We start from the raw sequence: 24,011 nt of genomic DNA, 5'->3' as shown, positions 1-24,011 counted from the left end.
CATAATTGTTAAGTCAACAGAATTCAATTAGTCTTTTACCGTTGTGTTCACAGTGCTGGCTCTTTGTCTGCTTTCTTGCTCTTGTTGCCCTTGTTTAGTGATCCAAGTTTTGTTTATGTCATCAGCTCAGACAACTCATATTTAAGTATAATTATTGCAGGAGCAGAACATAATTTGAGTTTGGCATCAAGGCTTTGACCTCGTCACTCCCCGCAAATCCATGTTTATGTTATTATGTGTTTTATATACCCAAATAGCCCAATTTGGAGGGAGTGTTTAGTGGACTATGTCAACAGTTTTAGTAGGACGTATGCGGTAAGCAGCTCGAGCTGTCTGTCTGAAATGCTCACAGGCCTGCCTCATTTGTTAAATCATCATATATTCCTCCATATTTTTTGCAATTTGTGTGTTTATTTTTCCCCAGCGACATACACAGTATGAACATTCCTTTACCTATGTTAATTATTTGTTTAGTTTTGAGTGACTCCATTGGTTGTTGAGCTTTAGCTTTACTGCACTGATGTTGTCATGCACTGCTCATTAAGAAATTTGTTATTGCTCACTTTGTTTCCACTTATTGTGCCTACATTAAGATTAGATATGGATTTTACAATAAGATAGTTTTTAAGGGAATGGATTGTTAGTCAGCTGCCTATCCCCTAATCAATCAGTTTAAAAATCAATATAAAGACATGATGTTTTCGAGATATGTATATGTGCTGAAGAAGGTTGAGTTTTGTGTGTTGCCAAATTGTAAATGTAAATTTGTATGGTAGCATTCGAATTGTGTCCTTTAAGGTGAAGGGATTGAAGTGGTTGAAAAAGGGAGTGGGAATAGGTGGGTTTTTTTTTTTTACTTCCCCCCACTCCTTTCGGACTAGATAATTTTTATTTTGGTTAAAGGGGTAGGCGTCAATAAGCTTTGCTTCTGCCTATATCCTTTCAGGCATACAGATGCATTGTTAATCTATTTTTTTTTCTGCATTGTAAGTTTTTGTTGTTGTTTTGGACTGTGTGTGCTGAATAAATTTATTCTTTCATTATTCATGGAGGGCCACAGCATTGGCCTGCTTCTACTGGTTGACCTGTCCACCTTGCGTGGCACAACCAGGAGCTCTAGACTATACATGGTATATCTTTTCGGCTACTGAAGCACAGAACCATCCCCACATGCAACCAGATCTCAGTCTTAGTAGGCTGCATCAATTTATTCCTCCTCAGCATAATTGTAATTGTATATTCACTTTTAACCTCAAATGTGCTGTTTCCTCAGAAGACAGATGTGGGTACAGCGGTGCAGGATACTCATGAGTAAGTCATAATTCCCTTTAACACAAATGAATGTGAATCATTTGGTTTACTTCAACTGACTGCAAAGGAATATGTATTTTAGGATGAAAAATATCAACGATGAGTTGTGGCAAGTGGAACCTCCAGAGGACATGGATAAGACCTCCTATGACACTGGTGCCAGCATGTTGATGCGGAAGAGTGCATCAGGAACTGGACAAGTCAAATTGCCCATAATGCCTGAGGAAGACTTGGATGAACTATACCATCCTTCCATAGAGGATCTCCTCAAAAATCAGCTCCAGGTCCCAGATGTCTTCCCTGTTGCTGACACCTTGCAAGAAGATCCAAAGGTTATGTACAAACAGGAGCCAGAGGAAGATAGAGATGACATCGACCATCCTGATTTCCCCAATGTGGCCTTTAAAGATCAAGAACCACAAATTGATGATGTGTACCACAAAGATAAAACAATCAGTGTTCACGTCGAGCCAGAAGAAGACATGGATGATGTGTACCACAAGGACCATCAGCCAGTCCCCTACCAAGGTGATTCTAAAGCTGCTGCTCCTGTCAACTGGGAATCTCAGCAGCTGTACAGTGAGCCAGAGGAAGATCTAGATGATCTCTACCACCCATGAGCCTAAATGACATCTCAACAAATCAGATGTCGTAAACGTGGCTTTAACAGACAAATACACTGCAGAGTTAATTTGACCTAATCTGCAGTACACATCAGCAACAGTGACCTCTTCTGATTTATCATATCACATATGTATCTTAATGGTAAATATGCCTATACTGGCATAAAATTGTTTTATTTATTGAAATCTATGAGCAAAATGCAAAAGATTCATGTCTGCTGAATCCATTCAATGTTATTTACAGAAATTATTATACGCAACACGAAAAAAAGTTTAAAGTGTTTAATTGACAGCTTCTTACATGTAAACACAATAAAAGAAAATTAAGTGTAACATTTTTGCCCTGTCCTGATTTTAATTTGTGACCAAAAGAAACAATTTCAGACAATATACGTATTGTAGTATTGTACAAAGGTTTGAGGAAAGCTGGGGTTTTGACAAATACATAGCAATTTTGATTGTCATATTCTTCATTCATGTGTCAACGGATGATCAAGTATGAAATTAATAAAAGTTCTAACAAACAAAATTCAAATGAGATGTGTTTATGAAATTGCAAACGTCAATTTCAAATGAAATAAAATATATATTCTTGTAGGTGTACCTTCCCAGTATGTGAGAACAGAGTTAAAGATTACCACTTAAAAATAGGACTGCAAAAACTTTGTTCCGTACAGTGCGATTTTTGTATAAACTGGAGGAGGCCACCTAAAAGAAGCAAATGATTACTTTTATCATCTCAAAGAAATCACAGATTTTGAAAGGTAAAATATGATCACACATTCTCTTGTTACCCGATGGCAGCATAAATCCAGTCCTACAACCCCTGGCAAAAATTATGGAATCACCGGCCTCAGAGGATGTTCATTCAGTTGTTTAATTTTGTAGGAAAAAAGCAGATCACAGACATGACACAAAACTAAAGTCATTTCAAATGGCAACTTTCTGGCTTTAAGAAACACTATAAGAAATCAAGAAAAAAAGATTGTGGCAGTCAGTAACGGTTACTTTTTTAGACCAAGCAGAGGAAAAAAATATGGAATCACTCAATTCTGAGGAAAAAATTATGGAATCACCCTGTAAATTTTCATCCCCAAAACTAACACCTGCATCATATCAGATCTGCTCGTTAGTCTGCATCTAAAAAGAAGTGAACACACCTTGGAGAGCTGTTGCACCAAGTGGACTGACATGAATCATGGCTCCAACACGAGAGATGTCAATTGAAACAAAGGAGAGGATTATCAAACTCTTAAAAGAGAGTAAATCATCACGCAATGTTGCAAAAGATGTTGGTTGTTCACAGTCAGCTGTGTCTAAACTCTGGACCAAATACAAACAACATGGGAAGGTTGTTAAAGGCAAACATACTGGTAGACCAAGGAAGACATCAAAGCGTCAAGACAGAAAACTTAAAGCAATATGTCTCAAAAATTGAAAAATGTACAACAAAACAAATGAGGAACGAATAGGAGGAAACTGGAGTCAACGTCTGTGACCGAACTGTAAGAAACCACCTAAAGGAAATGGGATTTACATACAGAAAAACTAAATGAAAAGGCATCATTAACACCTAAACAGAAAAAAACAAGGTTACAATGGGCTAAGGAAAAGCAATTGTGGACTGTGGATGACTGGATGAAAGTCATATTCAGTGATGAATCTTGAATCTGCATTGGGCAAGGTGATGATGCTGGAACTTTTGTTTAGTGCCTTTCCAATGAGATTTATAAAGATGACTGCCTGAAGAGAACATGTAAATTTCCACAGTCATTGATGATATGGGGCTGCATGTCAGGTAAAGGCACTGGGGAGATGGCTGTCATTACATCATCAATAAATGCACAAGTTTATGTTGATATTTTGGACAATTGAAAGGATGTTTGGGGATGATTAAATCATTTTTCAAGATGATAATGCATCTTGCCATAGAGCAAAAAACTGCAAAAACATTCCTTGCAAAAAGACACATAGGGTCAATGTCATGGCATAGGGTCAGTGTCAATGAGCAGATCTGATTTGTTTTGTTAATTTGGGGGATGAAAATTTACAGGGTGATTCCATAATTTTTTCCTCAGAATTGAGTGATTCCATATTTTCTTCCTCTGCTTGGTCTAAAAAAGTAACCGTTACTGACTGCAACATCTTTTTTCTTGAATTTCTTACAGTGTTTCTAAAGCCAGAAAGTTGCCATTTGAAATGACTTTAGTTTTGTGTCATGTCTGTGATCTGCTTTTTTCTACAAAATTAAACAACTGAGTGAACATCCTCTGAGGCCGGTGATTCCATAATTTTTGCCAGGGGTTGTATGTATATATATATATATATATATATATATATATATAGTATCACACAGAGACACACACTGTATTGTGCATGGAAGTTGCAGAGTTTAGTCATACGGAACATCATGGAAATATGCCTTCTGTCCAGAAGTTCAGCAGATTACTCCCTTCTTCAGTATCAGGTTACCATAGAGAGATGGTTTCCCTGTGTGGGTGACACAGTGAATACATCAGCCATGCATTCACCAAAAACCCCAAAACAAAACAAAATTTATGAGGCCTTGATGGGTCAGAAAGATAAGCTACTGTGCCTCTTCTCAAATAATGTTGTGAAATACCAGGTGACAGAGAAGCTCCTGTCAAATTGGGGAGTGCCAATCCCGTATTTTTGATCGGTGTCAGACCCATATTGGGCCAGCATTATTAGACCGGACATAAAAAAACCCCAAAAAACAAATTTTGATCTCAAAATTTGATCTGATCTTTCTGGTGCACATCTGCATCATATTGTGGGCTGTGTGTGTTTTCCTTGTGGGGAGTAGAATTTTTTTTTTCATAGTTTGGAGTGAGGTTTCATTTGATGCTAGTTAGCAAAGTACAATCCAAACCAGTATAGTTATTAACAGATAATTGAGAGGGAAAAGGCATGGATCGACAGATACTGAAGGTTCCAAATCAGTATCACATATAAAAACTGTATTGTGCCATCTGTATCAAATACAGAATCGGTTTTTCAGACTAGAGCATAACACACTGGTGTGCACACCTCAACAACAACCAAGAAATCCTCTAATAAACAAGACGTGTCAGTTTTAATCGAAAAGTCTTCAAATAATTTATATTCACACAAAAACGATCTAAAAAGTTCTTCACTAAAATGTTAAGGAAAGTGAGAAATTTTCTCACAACAATTACTATTTTCACGTGTTTTCACGTAGTTTTCAAACAAAGTCATTCTTGGTGAAGGCAAAAAAAAGAAGGCAAATACGCACCCGGTTGCTACGACAGCGAAAGCCTTCTTCGCTTCTTTCATAGAAAGCAAACCTCTCCACCTTCTCTAAAGGAGTCTACCAATCAGATCAACATGCAACATTCAACAATTGCAAAAGGCACTTTTTTTCTTAATCGTTTTGTTTGTTTTGGGTTTTTTTTACCTTAACTCCAACTTCTTCCAGGAGCTCACTGTAGACGTCCCAAACGGGAACAGTTAAATTCTTCTCTTTGTCACTGTCCACTAGTTCCATGACCACAGTCTGTGGAAACGCATCAGTGCACGTTCAACCAAAAGAAATGTGCAACATAATGAGAAGAAGAAGAAAAGATCACTGCACTTATTTTGTAGTTACTTACTGGAGACGGGACATATGTATCGAGGGGCAGCAGCTTCAAAACAGCCCCCAAAAGCTGAGGGATTCCTAAACCTGTGTGTCAAAATAACAGCTCATGAGTAGTCAACTGCCAAACAGCAAACAAATTGTACTGCAAATAAATAGATTCTCTTACCATCAGCTCTTATTTCCTTTGGACCACAAGCACAGACAGAAGAAACTGGAAAATTTGCATCAGCAAGAACTAAAAAAAAAAACCCAAAAACAACAACAACAAAAAAAAAAAACACTGGATGACATGCCAACTTTTACATTATGTGCTGCTTAATGAAGCATTTTGATATTATGGCACAATATGAGGATCAATAAGTGTACACTTTTAATAGCAGTAAAACTGGTGGCCACCAGACGTAAGCTTTGAAAAGAAACTGATCAATAAACTTTTTTCAAACTTTATGTAACTACACTATACAAGTTGAGAGGAAACACACAGAGAGAGAATGAGAAGTGTCTGCTTCAGGTACATTCATACAAAATCACTCTTTGTAGGGTTGTGTGGACTTGTGACCATGTTATTTGAATTTATAGAACATAATTACTGTAAAAGCAATAAGAAAATAATTCAATCTATGTTTCTTACATCTTTTGACCATCTCACCACACTTTTATCATTCCTGGGGTTTGGTGTGCGGTAGACATATCATTTTAGGCTTTTAGATTCAATCCAGTGAAACAATCAAAATTAAGGTTTCTTTTATGATTTAGTACAATTCCAGGGATATTAAAGCAATAACAAATAAATAAATCTTCTGACTGTACATTTTTTTCACAGCCAAATCCTAAGCTTGTTCACCATCAACCTTTTTTTTTTTTTTTTTATATAGAAACCCTTTTGTGATCACGTCCTGGCGTTTAAGGTCAAACAAGGTGGAGACAACTAAGAAAACAGCAAATTGTTCTCCTAGACTATATTTCACTCACTAATCATTGTTGCTCGTTTCTAATGCAGCATCATATTATAAGACTTTAACCTAAACGTTATTTAAATACTTCAGGATGAACACATTTTAAGGGGACAGCTTTTGTAGAGTTTTTAACTTCATTCAATACCAATTAAAATCTCAGGCCTATAGCCAGGATCTGAAATGGTGGTGGTGGTGGGCAGGGGGGGGGTCTTTTTTTGGTGAAAGTGGACTTTGTTGGCAAAATTTGGGTTTTTGATGTCCAGGGCTGCATTCTGGAGGGTTTTTTTTGATGGCTATTTTTTCACCCAATCCCTCAATTTAGTTTTACAGCTTAATGTGAGTTGTATTTGTATTTTCTTTCGCACATTTTCACCTTTTCTTTGCCTTTAACCAAAATTGATATCACAACCTACATGTTTGTTTGATAAGATTATTAACCACAAGAGCCGTAACTATTTTCATATTTTTGGCTTCCCTCATCGTAACTGACCTGATTTTAATGCTAGAACCCCAAACAGACCCAGTAATGCTGAGCTTAGACAGTACATAAAAAAAGATATTGCTTCACATCCCACTGTAGTTATGCAGAAAAGTTGAATTAACTAAACTTATTTTTATATGACTCATCAATTAAACTTAGTCCAGAACTATAGTAAAACTTAGGCCCACAGTAATACTGATTTAAACATTTTAGCTGTTAAAATGATTACCGTTATTGTTATCTCTGTTCCACCTCACCATGAAGCTGTGACTGATGATGCAACAGGAAAAACTTTCATTATGTTATGATTCTCCAATTGCAACCATAGAAGCCCATAACTCCTTCAGAGTTGTGATAGGGGTCTTCGTGGCTTCCCTCTCCCATCTTCTTCTTGCATGGTCACTTAAGTTTTGATAACTACCTACTCTAGACAGACGATTCTCTAACTTGGAAATATTCATGTATCCATCCCCTTACTTGTTTCCAGAAAACTGTCTGAACTGGCTGTTTAGGGCTAGAACTACGGTTAGGGTTTAATTTTTATGAAACACGTCAAATGTTTAGAAATTTGACCCATACTTCAGTTTCCAGACCAGATCAGCACAATTTTGATATGGTCCAGGTCCATTCATGAACTATCCAGATTCTAAAACTGCACAAAACATATGTAAAAGTTGGGTCAAAAATCTGACATTGGCCTTGTATTGATTAAAAAAAAAATAAAAAAATCACATCAATCATTTCACTAAATTCGGTCCGAATGAGATTATGGGATTGTTCCATGTTTTCCATGTTCACACACAGAAAACAATACCCCTGCATACGCTATGGCTGTAATGAACCAAAATCAGTTTGGAGATATAATTTGACCAGTTGAATGTCTGGAAAATGGACTGTGGACCCAAACATGAAGTAACCGAGGTTCTTTACTCTGGGGATGGCTCGGCTAATCATTTGTCTCTAGCACCGACAGCTGTAAATATATGTGACTGTATTTAAATAACATACCCAGTTCGTCTCCATGGCCCATTTTAGCCAGAGCATACAGCAGTTCGGGAGATAAAACGAATGGGATTCCTTTCAGTACCACCATACTGACAGCTGTGGACAAACCGGAGAGTCGAAGCGCAACAAGAGAATACAAACAACACTCCTGTGTACTTCCGGGTTCGTTCCAGTCACCCTCACCCAGACAAACAAAACAAAACAAAACAAAACAAAATAAACAAAAACTAACAGTTAGGTACGGTAGGTTCGTATCTAACGAACAGGTATATATTGAGGTGACTGATTCTTAATTCCAGTTATTGTTTTGGTTCCACGTGACTGAAAAACAATGCGGAAGAACGTCACGTGATGAAGGATTTTTTTTTTTTTTTAAGTTGTGACGAAGACATTTGATTGGTTGGCTGTAACCGACCCGACGGACTTATCAGACGTGTTTGCCTTCATTTGGGCTGGAGTGGAATTGTAATCTGAAATATATGTTTCTGTTTTAAAGAGATAAAATCGGGCATACGGGGGTTATCTACAAATTATATGTATTCATAAGTGACAAATTCCAGTTTATCAAACATTAAGTCCATGTCGAGCATTAGCATTGTTATAAAGTTGTTTTGGCTGCTTTAATACATCACAAAGTGGAACAGCTCATGTAAAACTGTTTAAAACTGCTGTTCCCACTTGAGGCAGCTACTATAAAATTTGACCTACAGCAGACAGCTTGTACAACTTTTATTTTGTGCTACTTTACAACATTATTTAACAAATACTCTGAATTTGATCTGTACATCCAAAGGGTGAGAAGAACATCTTATAACTTCTGCGAAAAAAAGTAAATATTTGAGAAAGAATATTCTGTTGAATTTGTTATTATTATTATTATTTTAAGTATTGGAATTCTCCAGTTCTTCTGGTTCCAATTTCAGTCAGGCTTAACCAACTGCAACCTTGACAAATAAATGCCTTTTTTAAATTCGTTATCATTAAAAAATACAAATAATGAAGATAGATTGAAAAAAAAAACATATTTTTTTTAAGGTAAATGCTAGACCTGATCCACTTTGTCAGAATTCATTAAGAATTCACAAAAATGTTTATTGCCTTGAACAGCCATTCACTAACAATATCTACCCATATACAATGTATGCATTTGTTTGTGGCACATTTTTCCATTTAATGTGAAAGGCATCCGGCATAAAATTTGTGCCAAATCAACACGCAGATTCACCTTGGATCTGCTGTGGCAACCCCAAGTGAAAGCAAGGGAGCATAAATCTGTGTAATTTAAGCAAGTTCAGATAGAGTTATGTGATGTTAAATTTAATGAACTGGCATACTTCACGTCAAACACAAATCAAACACATTAAAAACCACTAAAGTTATATATATAAACAAATCAATTCTCAAGTTCTGTCATTTTCATTTTTTTTCATTACTTGTACTGCCTTGTCAATGAATAATATAAAATGACTGCAAATAAATAAAACCTAATTTTATGATTTGTAGACCACTTAAATAGACTAATAACTTTCATGATCATTTTAAAATTTACTTGCATTTAAAATGGAGTACAAATGTGAGAGTATAAAATGGATCATTCACTGTCATACAAAGACAAAAAATCCTATGTGGATCCTGGTGAGGACTAAAAAGGGCCACGCAAGAGCCAGGCCTGTCTGCTCCTTTATATGACTCTGGGCCCACGCTGCTCCCTCTTCACTTCAGCTCTTTTAAATGAGTTTATCACACCATGAGGATCTGCACAAGTAAAATGTAACATTTTGCCCCCTTGGTCTGCATGGAAGGCCAACTGAGCTGACATTTATTATTTTGACCTTTCGCTAGCTTCAAAAAGGAACTTCTTTTCTGGTGCTTCCCTGCAGAGAGTTTTATTTTCTCTTTCCTCCTGCTTTTAAAAGTTTTGTTCCAGGGGTCTGACAAGGAAGCAAGAAGCTCCACGGGAATACTGAATGAAAATAAAAATCAATTAGGCCACGGCCTTGTGTGGATATGTGAGCCAGCATTCAGGAGAGAGAGAAAATGTGATTGAGGAGACTAACTAAATCTGTTCTGGTCTTTCCCCTTTCAAGTCAAAATTACATTTTTATGCGAGCCTGAATAGTGTCACTCAAAAGGTGGCACATCACACTTTCAAAGTCTGTTTTCATACAAGCACACTAAAATAACTTAAAACAGAGTGTGGTGTTCTTTATTTTAATTTCCACTTGGATGCACCATCATGATTTTTCTAATTATGAATGAAACACCATCTCATTGAAAGCAGGCTGCTGATTCAAATGATCAAAGAACTAAACATGTCAAGTGTTTGGCTTCAGGATCAACCTATTTAAATTTTTGTTTCAATATAACATCTGACATTTACAAGTCAGCTGTTAAACATTATTTTGGGGTATTTTAAAGACACTCTCCTGGTTAGTGCAAAAAAAAAAAGTTGAATGCTATATTTACTTAATCTAGTTATGCCAATTGGTCCCACAACACTCAAGTTAAATGAAAACATATAGCTTTTTTTTATTATTTCTTAAAGTCTAATGGCTCAAATCCAGCGCTGCTCTGGTGCACAAAACAAGACCATGTACCAGTATCACACATAGGAGCCACGGGACCAATGATGAAACGCCAGCGCCACCTAGTGGAGAAAAGTAACTACAGATTACATTTTTTTCCATTCCTCATTGTTTTGTGGTTGTAATATTTAATTGTGCCCAAAGCAGTAACCACTAAGCCACCATGCTGCCCCCACATCTTAAAGAACCAAGGGTTTTTTTGGGAACCAGCTGTTTATATTAGCTTTCTTATGGCATCCATATTAAACATGTATCTTAAATATGAAAGAACAGCAGAAAAAAGCAGGGTACTACTTAAAAACTGAGCTAAACTTTAGTATGGGTACTGTGAGATATACAGTTCATGCCTGTAACTACTATTGCATCCCAATTTTTGTCACTCTTATTCCATTACATATTCTAGAGGCCCCAAGGCTTCCAAAAAATCTTAGTTTGTTAAGATGTGTGTGTGTGGGGGGGGGGGGGGGGGGGGGTCCACATGGGGTAAAATCAGTTGATTGGACAAAATTTGGAAAGGCATACACCTGTCTACAAGGTCCCACATTTGATAGTGCATGTCAGAGCACAAACCAAGCATGAAGTCAAAGGAATTGCCTGTAGACCTCCGAGACAGGATTGTCTCGAGGCACAAATCTGGGGAAGGGTAAAGAAACATTTCTGCTGCTTTGAATATCCCAATGAGCACAGTGGCCTCCATCATCTGTAAATGGAAGAAGTTCAGATCCACCAGGACTCTTCCTAGAGCTGGCCACCCTTCTAAACTGAGCAATCGGGGGAGAAGGGTCTTAGTCAGGGAGGTGACCAAGAACCTGATCGTCACAGGCACCATTCCTACAGTGAAGCATGGCGGTGGCAGCATCATGCTGTGGGAGTGTTTTTTAGCGGCACGAACAGCAATGTACAGAAACATTCTGGATGAAAACTTGCTCCAGAGCGCTTTTGACCTCAGACTGGAGTGATGGTTCACCTTTCAGCAGGACAATGACCCTAGGCACACAGCTAAGATATCAAAGGTGTGGCTCCAGACAACTCTGTGAATGTCCTTGAGTAGCCCAGCCAGAGCCGAGACCTGAAGCCAATTGAACAACTCTGGAGAGATCTGAAAATAGCTGTGCACCAGTGCTCCCCATCCAACCTGATGGAGCTTGACAGGTGCTGCAAACAGGAATGGGAAAACTGCCCAAAGATGGGTGTACCAAGCTTGTGACATCAAGAATCCTTGAGGCTGTAATTGCTGCCAAAGGTGCATCAACAAAGTATTGAGCAAAGGGGGTGAATACTTATGTATATGTGAATTCTTACTTTTTAATTAATTTAGCAAAAAAAAAAAAAAAAAAAAGATCATGTCATTATAGGGTGTTGTGAGTAGAATTGAGAGAAAAAAATACTCCATTTTGGAATAAGGCTGTAACATAAAATGTGGAAAAAGTGAAGCGCGCTGAATACTTTCTGGATCCACTCTGGGTTGGGGGTGCATGCCTCCCCAACACCCTCTTTCCATCTGGATGTGCCTCTGGTTTGCAGTCTGAGCAGGAATCAAAAATTTGTGTATTTATGTGGAAAGTGTGAACTGATTGAGAGGTAAGAAGGTTTTATGAGCGTGCTTTACTTGATGGCATCCTCAAAAAGAGATATTAGGTGTATTTTATGAAAGCTTTAGTGTTTGTTATGCGTCTCGGGTCTGCAGCTGTGTTTTTAGTTTAACCACAATGAGGATGCTCACAAAGACACCCAGTGCAGACTTTAAAAGAAAAAACAAAAAATAAAAAAACTGTCATCAAAAAACAAAACAAAAACAGTGATGTCATTTTGAAAGTGGTAAATTTTATATCTTGCGTCCAGCTTTGATTTTTTGTCAGAATGGCATGAGCGTGAGACCTGCCTTTTGGCAGCCCAATTGACAGAAATCCATCGTAGCGACGGAGAACTTTAATCCCTGCAAGAATGCTTTATTAGAAACCAGACAACTTTATAAAATGGGAACAGCCAAAGGTCTTTCAACAAACCTAAATTTTAATATGATGCACATCCGATATCTTCCCACTATTTTAATTAACAGCTGCCACAAACATTTTTCTTCCATGATCAAATCCATTCTGGAGATTAGTTTGTAAAATGCACACAAGCGAAAAAAGACGGTGCCCACAAGTGTAGACAGATGTTTGATAAGGAATAAGAAAGCCAAAGTCTGTAGATCAAACTCATTTCTGTGTTCCAAAAATGTCTTTTGAGTCACTGCAATCCTTCACAAAAACTGCAAGTGATTTTGACACCAAGCCTAAGCAGTCCGGATCTACTGTCAGAAAACACTTGAGGGACAACTCTGTGACATATTGTAATTTATACATTAACCTCCACTGTCATTGGGACTTTTGCAGTATCCAATTTATTGCAGGTAAAGATGTCAGCTGATATCAGGAACCTTTCCTCCTGGTTAAGGTGTTCATCAGCTGGTCTCTACTTGTCTTGGAAACTGGCTTTCCGTTTCTCCACAAATGCAGTCATGCCTTCTTTCCGGTCATCCTATAGAGAGGGAGGACAGGTCAGAACTTCCACGGCAGTCAAGCCACACCCACAAAGTTATGCTACACTGGAACTCACTGTGGCAAAGGTGGCGTGGAATAGCCGCTTTTCCAAACGATTCCCCTCAGCCAAAGTCAGCTCAAAGGCTGCAACCAAACAGAGGAACGAGTCAGACGAAATGCAGCCAACACTTAAATCAAAGCCTGGTATTTTAGGTAATTTTAAGGTTTTTACTATAAGTTATCCAACAGATTGTACACACCTGCATTAACAGCTTCTTTAGCCATAGCAGAAACCAGCTTGGAATTGCCTGCAATTTTTTCACCACATTTAATGGCTTCAGCTACCAGCTGGTCAACAGGAAAAATTTTACTCACCAAACCTGTGAAAAAATAAATTAATAAATAAGATGACTGACAGACAAAGACAGCTACACATTAAGCATGTGAAACTTCTAGAAAAGAGTTTATAGCCCATGAGCCTGAAGCTGATTTTGACCTAATAGTACTATTTAAGGGGGCTAAACAACACTTACAATCCAGCCTCAGTGTACCATGGTCTACACAAAATGTAGCAAATGGTGTCCATCCCAGAGTGGTAGCTATAACCAGGTCTCGAACAATGAAATATTACACAGGGGTCAGCATATAAAAATGGCCCAGTCATATTGAAAACTACACAATATTTGTCTGATCATAAAGATTCCTAAAAGGTATAGGTTTGACTATCTATGACTGATTGTTATGATAACAGCAACAATGGTGACAAAGGTCAATTTCACTTTGTACGAAGTCCTAAAGTTAAAGTTGCACCAATTTTGGTAAAAAGTTACACAAATTACTGGATGAAGATTAATAAATGGAATACCTTTGACTGTGCTGAATGCTTGCTCACCAAAGTCAAACAAACTAAGCATTACAGATGGTGCAAATTACTTATTTTTAGAACCCTATAGGCTCAATAAATAATTTGCCTCACTTTTTTTTAATCATATTGGGCTTTTTAAAATCAAAATAAGAGCAACTTTAACTTTTAACCCCAATACAAGCTTAAATTGACCTTTGTCACCATTTTTGTTGTTACAAACATTCGGTCATAGGTAGTCCAAACTATATTTTTTGGAATCTTTCTGATCAGGAGAATCATGTGGAAATACATTTCAATATGAACAGAACATTTTTAAAATGTTCACTCCTGTGTAATTCTTCATTGACCCCCAACCTGGCTAATGATACCACCCTGGGATGGCTATCATATTTTGTGCATGCCTTGATGCTAGATTATAACTGTTGTTTAGTCCCCTTAGGTGATAAAGAAAGAAAACCTGCTTGGCCCAGGATCATTAGAGCTCTTTAGTGCACCCATAAAATATAAAACAATGCTCACATTTACTAAACTGTACTCCAAATAAAGTAATGAAAAAGAAATATTACCTGACTGCTTAGCTTCCTGTGCACTAATCCTGTCCCCTGTTAGAACCATTTCCATAGCCAGGGATTTCCCCACTGCACGGGTCAACCGCTGGGTGCCCCCTGCACCTAGAGGTAGATGGATGTTCTGGTAACAGCTGTTTCAGATCTCATCATCTTAAATCATCAGCCTAAAGAGGAGGTGGAGTGGGGAGGGGTGTGTGTGTGTGTGTGTGTGTGTATGTGGACACAATGAATGCTTTACCTGGAATGGTCCCCAACAGGATCTCTGGTTGGCCAAACTGTGCCTTCTCTCCAGCATAGACGATGTCACACATCATTGCCAATTCACAGCCTCCCCCCAGCTGGAACATCAGAATATATCACATTGACAAAATGTACAAGTAAATGAATGACAAATTCTAATATTTCATTGAGGCTCGCAAACCATTAAACTCTGTGAAATCTAAACTGATATATATATATATATATATATATATATATATATATATATATATATATATATATATATATGTTTAACACAAAGTTAAACAAGGTTAATTTTCATAACGAATATTTAAATAAAAGTTAACAGCTAATACGCAAAGCTAATGTTTTCAGTGGTGATTAGCTTTTCAGCCAACTTTGAAAACCATTAGCAGACAAATTACCTTCCACTAAATTCTCTAACTTCAAATCAGACAGCTAAATGAATAAATAAAATTTAACAGTCCAAAATGTTTGTAAACCGTTAAGACCATTCATATGTTCCTTTTGGACTAATCCATAAATAATACTTATTTTAAAAATTGGCACGGGTGATGTATAAGAGTGCAGGAAGGTGCACATAGGTGGATGATGTTCTAAAATAAATTGTAGACTGTATAGTGTTGGGGGAAAGAGTGCAGCTAGACTGCGTTGGATGGTGGTTTGGAGGAGGACACTGGAGGTGAAGAAGAGGGAGTGAATGAGAGCTGGACCACAGATCAGATAGTGGAAGCTGAAGGAGTAAGACTCCTGAGTGAAATTCAGGAGGTGAGACAGGCACTTGATGGAGTTGAACTGATTTTGGACAACTTTAAAAGTACTGTGGGCGTGATGACAGAGACAACTAGGAAGATGCAGGGTGCGACATCCAGACAGAGGAAGAAAGACAAAGAGACTTGGTAGTGGAATGAAGATGTTCAAAAATGTATGACCAGAAAAAGGTTGGCGCAAAAGAATGAAGATAATCAGAGAGATGATGAAAGGAGACAGGAGTACAGCGAGATGTGGCAAAGGCTAAGAAAAAGGTACATAATGAGCTGTACATGAAGTTAACCACTAAGAAAGAGAAAAGGCAAAAAGCATCACCTCCAGGAGATGGAGGAGCAAGAAGGTCAAGCCAGAGTAAATTAATTAAATTAAAAATATTTTCTATGTGTGTTTTTCCCCTAATATTCCTTTATGTACTGTAAATGAGCTATGCTGAATGGAAACTTGTACATTTCAATAGTTTGTTAAATTAATTATTAAATGATCTATTGACCATCATCTGATGTGGTAGCTTCAGCTAAATATTTCAGTGGTTTATCAATACAACATTAGCACAGTTAATGTTTCATTTAGCAGATTAGTAGTTAATGAAGGTAACGTTTATGCACGTTGTGCCCACCACTGGATAAAAGGTATCTGAATATTATGTGGATAAAGAAAACATGAAAAACACTAACAGCAAATCCATTGACAGCAGCAATCACAGGCTTCCTCACTGTGGAAACTCTGTTCCAGTGAGCCAAGAAGTTTCCACCATAACACTCCTGGAAGGTTCGATTCTGCATTTCTTTAATGTCTGCCCCAGCTGAAAGACAACTTGAGCTTTATTACTGATGCATCACTGCAAACAACATATTGCACACCTACTTTGAGATTTCAGAAATAACAAAAATATACGTTAAGCTGTCTCACCAGCAAACGCTCTGTCGCTGCCAGTGATCACGACTGCGCCAATGTCTCCATCCTCTTCAAAAGCATCCAGTGCCTGTCCCACCTCCTTCATCAGTCCGTCACACAGAGCATTGAGAGCTTTTGGTCGGTTGAGCTGGATGTAACCCACATTCTTGTTCTCGCCGCGCTTTTCCACCACAATATAATCGTACTGACCACCTGAATGACAAGGTACAACCCAAAACAAAACAACCATGAAGAAAACATGTCATTGACTTCAGTCTTGTTAATGTCATTCGTACTACTTTTCACTACTGTGCCAACTCATTTGTAACATGTAGTTAAAGCGCCTGTCACACCATAATGGATCAAGGAACTTATGAAGAACTGATACTTTGAGAACCCTTTGTGTTTGTCTCTGTCTCACAAAAGTCCTTTTCATATTCACTAACTGCATTCCCTGTCAGCTGATGTCCACTGAGTCCTTCTGGAAGTTTTGTGCATGCTCAAAACTCTGGCGGTTACACGTTTACCATTTTGCCCTGTACTTCTTTGTTACTTTTACAACTCATGTTTATATATCCTGCTGCTGTCCGATACGTTCAGACTGGGCCAATGCTCCAGCACGGTGTGTGAATTCAGTATGAAGGGACAGAGGACAGTTCCTGACACAGTCACATGCAGTATGGCTGTTTATTTAGCCAAGGTCAGACTTAAGAAAGATAACACAGCTGTGCGCATTTTTATCTGAAGCTCAGAGCACCAGACATTCTCTTGGTGCCCCAGAGAAAGGTTGTTTGATGTCTTCTGTGCTACAGCCACACGGAATGCCGGCACAGTAATAAGCCACTGTCAGTGCATGAGCGTAGTGAAGGAGTATGACATCATGATACCTTAGCAAGCAGGATTCCATCTACATTTGCATTCAGACCTCTGCGAATCCCACTCAAATTCTGCTTCCTCCAGCGCACATATTTCTTGAAACTGGGAAAATTGTTCTGCTGAATGTAGCTCTTTGTGTTTCCGGTGGAGATATAATGTAATCCATCCCTCTGAGCCCCAAATCCACAGGAGATTGATGACTTAAGTCAGGGGTGGTCAACTTGTTCCAGAAAGGGCCAAGAGGGTGCAGGTTTACTTTGCAGCCACTGATTCCACCAGGTGATTTCACTGATTAATGTCACTTTGAGCAGATGGAATCAGTTAATCAGAAAAAGCACCTGGTGTAATCAGTGGCTGCAAAGAAAACCTGCACCCTCTTGGCCCTTTCTGGAACAAGTTGCCCACCCCAACTTAAGTGATATTTGCCACCAGACAACCACAAGTCAACCCATAACTAATCAGTTTAAACAATCCATCACAGTGTGACAATTCCATAAACAAGAAGCATTTATATTCAGATGTCTGCATTACGACATGATATGATCCACTGTCACATAAGTGTAGAATATCCTGTGTGTTTCACATACGCAGGGTTAGAGAAATATTTTTTGAACATACTGGTCTGGACCAGTAGCACCAATTTTGTTACTGGTCCTCTTGGTCCAAGGTAGTGGCCCCGGGTATTTGGAAGCTCAGAGCCTCCGGCAGCAATCCAGTGAACCTCAGCGTAGCATTAATCATCCCATCATGCGCATGTATTCAATCAATATTGTATTTTAATATATAATATTACCAATATTTGCATTTTAATTTTGTGTTGAATGTATGTAAAGTAATAAATACTTGCTAACACGATCCTCTGCTTTCATGTGAATGTACTGTACACCTTATACTGCGCTCTGTAATTCTGGCCTTGTGCCCTTCTTATGCAGCCAAAACAGCTGTGTAAGCTCTATATCTCTGGTTTCTTGGGCAACAATTATATCTATTACTTCTAAGACTACTATGATCAAAATTTTATGATTGTTGTAAAATTTCACATCACATTCAGATTTTGTAGCAAACACAACAGTTATCCAAGTTAACTTTTATGTGTGTGCCATATATGGGCATGCAGTGTTGCTATGGTAACTCTTACCAAGTCTGTCTGGACCAGCTCTGCTCTGCTATTCTTTCTGTGCACTGCTTCTGTTACAGACGTTCTGTTTAAGCCAGTGGTGTTCAAAGTATTCCAGAAAGGGCCAAGAGGGTGCAGGTTTTCTTTGCATCCACTGACTCCAGCAGGTGATTTCACTGATTAACATCACTTTGAGCAGATGGGATGTCTCACCTGGGCATGGCTCATGATGGCCTGATGTATCTCCCTATTATCGCCAGGCATTGGAACTCTTCTTGATATCATCATCATCATCATCCTTTAACCACTTATCTAGGATCAGGTCAGAGGGGCAACAGCTCCAGCAGGGGACCCCAAACTTCCCTTTCCCAGCCCACATTAACATACAAATTCTCTGATTTATTTTACGTGTTTCTTTACTTCCATCTCTGGATTGTGGACAAATCAACACATCTAAAAATATCACAGGTTCTGGAAAATACGAATCGAAATTTTTCATCATTTTTTTTAGACTTAACAACTGATCAATTAATCGAAATTACAATCGATCGAATAATTTTGAAAATAATTGTGGAGCGCAGCCCTTGACATAACGCAAGTGTGCTGAACGCTTAAAAAAGTAATCCATGTAAATTCAATAACTGGTTATTATTATTTTACAGAACTGTCAAACTTGCTACGCGTTGTTGTCACACGTTATATGACGCTGCATGACATTGGACACGTTTTTTTTTTTTTTTTTTTTTTTTAAACACACACAAACCTGAGCTGTAAAGGCGAAGAGCAGACAGGACGGTCGGTGCTACTGCAGAGGGTTTCAACAGCCGAGCAGCATTTCTACAAATAAAAGCCATGACAAAAACACAAAGAGGTCCTAGCTGCTCGCCTGCTACTACACCGTCTTCTTTGGTAGATTCTTCCAGTAGTTGGAAGTAATTGTCGAAGTTGCTTTACCGCCACCTAGTGTTTGCAAATCGCGAGTAATCATTTGGCACTTTGTGAAAGATATGGTGATGAGGGATGCACACGTGGTTACAGTCCTAAATTTTCTTTGTATGCTTTTCTCTGAATTTGTATTCAAACATATTCAAAACCAGCACAAGTTTAACTGTCTTTTCCTCACACACGAGTCACGCAGAATCATTGATCTGAAAAACTCAGCGTGACACTGAACTTAATGTAATTAATCAGACTATGAAGTCCGATTGGAGATGTAATGCAGCTGTGAGTTATTAATCAGACTATGATCTGTAACATCTAAAAGGGAATATGAATGGAATATTCTTTTAACAACTCATATAAACACCATAATCTAAATATGGACTCATTTAGAACAAGGTCAGTCATTCATTCTCTATACTCAGTTACTCAGATCAAGGGTCACCAGGGGGCTGGTGCCTGTCCCAGCAGTCATAGGGTGTGAGGCGGGGTACACCCTGGACAGGATGCCAGTCTGTCGCAGGGCCACATATAGACAGACAAACACATGCACGCACACACTTATGGTCAATTTGGAGTCACCAATTCACCTAACAGTACAGCAGATAACAGAATATTTACGGAGGAATCCTGCAAATGCTGGCACAAGCACCAAATTCAACACAAATACTCTTTAGTCATTGCTGTTTTTGAAAAAAACCCGACTAGCCACTTGACTTTTCAATAAGTGGTCAGGTAGGGGTCAATTGAAGAATTGCACAGGGGTTAAAATTTTAAAATGCTCCAATCATATTGAAAACTATACCACATTCTATCTCTGATCATAAAGATTACAAAAAGGTATATTTTTGACTACCTATGACTAAATGTTATGGAGTTATGGGGTAAAAACAGCAAGAATGATGACAAAGGTCAATTTCAGTTTGTACAGGGGTCAAAAGTTAAAGTTGCTCCAATTTTGGTAAAAGGTGATGTAAATTACTCTTTGAGTTAATAAGGTTTTTAAAAGGAATAGTTTGCACCGCGTGTCATGCTTAGTTATCATGCTAACATATATCACATCATAAAAAATCTGATGGTTGTCAACATTGTTTGACCTTTACTTTGAAGACCAAGCATTCAACACAGTCAAAACTATTTAATTTATTAATACTTTAGTTTTCAATATGATTGGAGCATTTTTAAATTTTTAAGGAAGCTGGATGGAACCTAACCAAACACAGGGAGAACATGCAAACTCGACACAGAAAGGCCCAAGTGGGAAGCAAACCCATGACCTTCTTGCTGTGAGGCAACAGTGCTAAGCACCAAGCCACCATGCTGCCCAAGAACAAAGTCATTAATTGGATTATTGCTGTCCATATGAAATAACCGCTTCAGAAAATTAATATTTGCTTGAAAATATCCAACATACATTTTTTTCATCTCGGGGGACAAAATACTCCCCGCCCATGAATTTATAACTACGCCCCTGCATCTCTGTCTGTGTACGGCTCCACAAACCCGTACACCAGAAAAAGAAAATAACAATAAATTATTAAATTCGCGGCAGAGACTAGAAGCCGCTGTATAAAAAATAAATAATTTAAAAAAAAAAGAAGCAACATTTACGCTGCGCTCATTCAAAAGGATGCTGCGGGAGCGCGCTGCGCGTTCTGGTAAACTTGCGGGAACGAGCCCGGATCGTCGGCGAGGATCATTTCATTTTCTCAAAACATAATCAGGACAATAAAAACAAGAAGCCAAGGTAAGCAACGGGCTTGAGGGTATATGTTTGTTTAACATGATTACTGTCTCATAAGCATAGAAAAGGTGTCATGAGGCCGGTTTTACTGGCTAGCTAATTTATCACAATAACATCAGAGAATTAAGTGTTAAAGGAATAAATTCAAACATGGCTGGTGGTTCTATATCGTCTGGTAAAAAATAAATAAATAAAAATTTTTAAATCAAGGCCAACAACAGAAATCTTTTAAAAATAAAACCGTTTCCATTGAATATAATAATTATAATGCTAATTGTAGTTTTTGTTTTTTTTTGTCAGCAAACATGAAAACCTTTGACTTAAAGGGGTCATACACACACACACACACACACACACGCACACACACACACACACACACACACACACACACACACACACACACACACACACACACACACACACATTCTTTTTAAAAAATAAATTGAATATGGTTGAACTTGCATATTAAACATCATCAAAGCCCCACAGCTCGCACTGAAAATGTAGAAAGTAGCCTGCAATCTACAATGATTAAAACCTGTTTTACAATTCTGTGACATGTCACAGTGTCCATATCTGAACTCCATGTGCTTTGAGACACACACACACTGAGCTGGTTTATGCTCTCACATGATTTGTGGGAGAAATAAGGTCAGTGGGTGACCTCAAACTGGGGACCTGGGGACTGTTATGCAGCTGAGACGATATACTCTTGATGGATTGATGAATTCTTAACATTAAATCCTAATCATATTTTCTGATAAAAATAAATAGAAGCAAGGTGCATAAGTGGGTCCCTTTAATGGCATATATGATCAATACATGAACCACAACATTGACGATAGTATTATGTTGCTACTACTTTAGGTCTTATGTAGATGATTGATGATTGTAAGAATTTATTAAGCACATGATTACTGAAGTCATTCACACTTGTTGATAAATACAGCTGCATGTGCTCTCAATCACTACAGCCTCAGCACTGGTTTTCAGTTTAACCCAATTTAAAGAGTCAAAGTGATCACTTGGAGGATTTTTGTCTTTCTGTGCAGATGAACCAGGTGCTTGCATCTTGCTGGACATGTCTCCTGCTCTCTGCCTTCTTGTGTGAGCCTGTACTGTCCAAAGGCGGTCGTGGCGGGTCCCGGGGCTCGTCTCGGGGGGCTTCCTCCCGCAGCTCCACAGCAGGAACTTACCGTGGAGGAGGAGTCTATGGTGGGACCCGCTCTCGCTTCAAGGCAGCAGGGCGAACATCCCCAGTTCGGGTGGCGGCTGCAGCAGCAGCAGGGGCAGCGGTGGCATTGACGGCGGATAAATGGTACGCTTCTGCATACCGCCGCAGCAACGCAGACAGCTCAGAGGAAGAACTGGATTATTACAACAGGACCAACTATGTTGAGGCGCAAATGTCAGGTTCAACTCAAAATGGATCTTCTCTCCCTCAAATTGTTTCTGTCATTATTGCAACATTTTCCCAAAAAATGTGGATTTGCACTGGACAGTATGCTGTAGATGTTTAAGTTATGTACGGGGTTTATATACCGTTTAGTCTCAGACTAAGCTGCTGCCCTGCACCTACACTGGAGCGTGCACTTCAGACCCAAGACCACACATGTGGAGGGATTCTGAAAACAAATATGTGAACACATCACTGTACTGTATGTTTATATGCACCTGTAAGATTCTGTACAAAGACACACTACTAACACTGTATTCAGTGACGGCTACACATTTATCAAACTGCAGAATTGCTTTCCGAAAAAAGTGATGCCATCAAATAAATGTCACTGTCACACAGACTGTTGGAACAAATCAAGCCAGTTAATTAAGCTGTACATTCATAATATGCACATGAAATGCAAGAGTATTTAATTTTCAAGTGCCATTTACCACTTTTAAGACTGAAATGATTAGTACCAATGTCACACACCACTGTGTTAACAAGTGCCGGTTTACATCTCACAAAGTCTCCTCAAATTAGCACAGTAGAAGCACCAACTTCACTCCAACATTAATCTTCTCCAGGACCCTTATTTATCAACCACAATGTTGTGCATACAAGTGTTTATACACAAAATGTAGACCTTATCAACGTCTGCGTAAATATACACACATCACCTAGTGGTAGATGAGGGAAACTGCAACCTGCATCCTCATGCAAATATGCCCTTTATTTCCGTCTAGGCTAGAAACAGATGTGTAGCCTCGTTGCTGTCAAAACCTAAAAGACACTTATGTGAATTAAACAATATCTTTTGACCTCAGCCAAACCACCTTGATCTCCACCTGTTACAAGGCATGATGCAAATGGTTTCACTCTGGCAGTTTTATATTAAAAATGGACCATGTTATTTTTACTGCTCATATTTCATGAGGAGAGATTTTTATCTTTAATAAAGACAGCAGACCGGTGATGTCACAGGAGCAAAAGGATTCTGAGACAACGTTTAATAACACCTACATATTCTGTACAATTGAAAGTTTTATGCTGGTTCTTGTGGTGATCTTGAGTGAGTTATGGTCATAAGTGATTGTGATGTCTAAATTAAGAAGCAACACGTAATTCCACAAACTAATGGTGGATTTACTGTTGCTACCTAGTGATGCCTCTGTATTTGTCATTATCATTTCCATAAAAAATTGTCTATCCATCCATCCATTTTCTTCAGCTTTATCCGGAGTCGGGTCGTGGGGGCAGCAGCTCAAGCAAAGCGGCCCAGACTTCCCAATCCACAAACACCTCCCCCAGCTCCTCCGGGGGAACCCCAAGGCTTTCCCAAGCCAGCCAAGAGACGTAGTCCCTCCAGTGTGTCCTGGGTCTTCCCCGGGGCCTCCTCCTGATGGGATGTGCCCAGAACACCCCTCCAGCAAGGCGTCCAGGGGGCATC

At 38.7% G+C, this 24,011-nt stretch overlaps 3 protein-coding genes across 5 annotated transcripts; 1 reads left to right on the top strand and 2 right to left on the bottom strand.

Moving 5' to 3' along the window:
- Positions 1–1,995: 1,995 nt before the first annotated feature.
- fuom (fucose mutarotase) lies at positions 1,996–8,307 on the bottom strand. Of its 3 annotated transcripts, none has more exons than XR_004564568.1 (7): positions 8,002–8,307; positions 5,723–5,791; positions 5,570–5,640; positions 5,374–5,472; positions 5,212–5,286; positions 4,342–4,424; positions 1,996–2,008 (listed from the first exon to the last, which is right to left on the bottom strand). XR_004564568.1 is itself a non-coding variant. In XM_034185222.1 (6 exons), exons 1-6 carry the CDS (start codon positions 8,084–8,086, stop codon positions 4,398–4,400), a joined length of 426 nt encoding a protein of 141 aa, XP_034041113.1. In that variant the 5' UTR covers positions 8,087–8,307; the 3' UTR covers positions 4,237–4,397. The 3 variants fall into 3 exon arrangements, 1 of the variants encoding a protein (XP_034041113.1); XR_004564567.1 differs by lacking the exon at positions 1,996–2,008 and adding an exon at positions 2,203–2,642; XM_034185222.1 differs by lacking the exon at positions 1,996–2,008 and having other exon boundaries at positions 4,237–4,424.
- Positions 8,308–12,611: 4,304 nt separating this feature from the next.
- echs1 (enoyl CoA hydratase, short chain, 1, mitochondrial) lies at positions 12,612–19,350 on the bottom strand. The gene is made up of 8 exons (XM_034185321.1): positions 19,204–19,350; positions 16,463–16,660; positions 16,228–16,355; positions 14,781–14,880; positions 14,540–14,644; positions 13,369–13,488; positions 13,185–13,252; positions 12,612–13,106 (listed from the first exon to the last, which is right to left on the bottom strand). Exons 1-8 carry the CDS (start codon positions 19,292–19,294, stop codon positions 13,041–13,043), a joined length of 876 nt encoding a protein of 291 aa, XP_034041212.1. The 5' UTR covers positions 19,295–19,350; the 3' UTR covers positions 12,612–13,040.
- A 1,668-nt stretch (positions 19,351–21,018) lies between these two features.
- sprn (shadow of prion protein) lies at positions 21,019–22,914 on the top strand. The gene is made up of 2 exons (XM_034184818.1): positions 21,019–21,126; positions 22,176–22,914. Exon 2 carries the CDS (start codon positions 22,176–22,178, stop codon positions 22,641–22,643), a length of 468 nt encoding a protein of 155 aa, XP_034040709.1. The 5' UTR covers positions 21,019–21,126; the 3' UTR covers positions 22,644–22,914.
- Positions 22,915–24,011: the final 1,097 nt, after the last annotated feature.

Source organism: Thalassophryne amazonica, chromosome 13 (genome assembly GCF_902500255.1).
Source record: "Thalassophryne amazonica chromosome 13, fThaAma1.1, whole genome shotgun sequence".
NCBI lineage: Eukaryota > Metazoa > Chordata > Actinopteri > Batrachoidiformes > Batrachoididae > Thalassophryne > Thalassophryne amazonica.
Note: the sequence above shows the minus strand (reverse complement) of the source record. Positions and strands in the feature narration are given on the sequence as shown.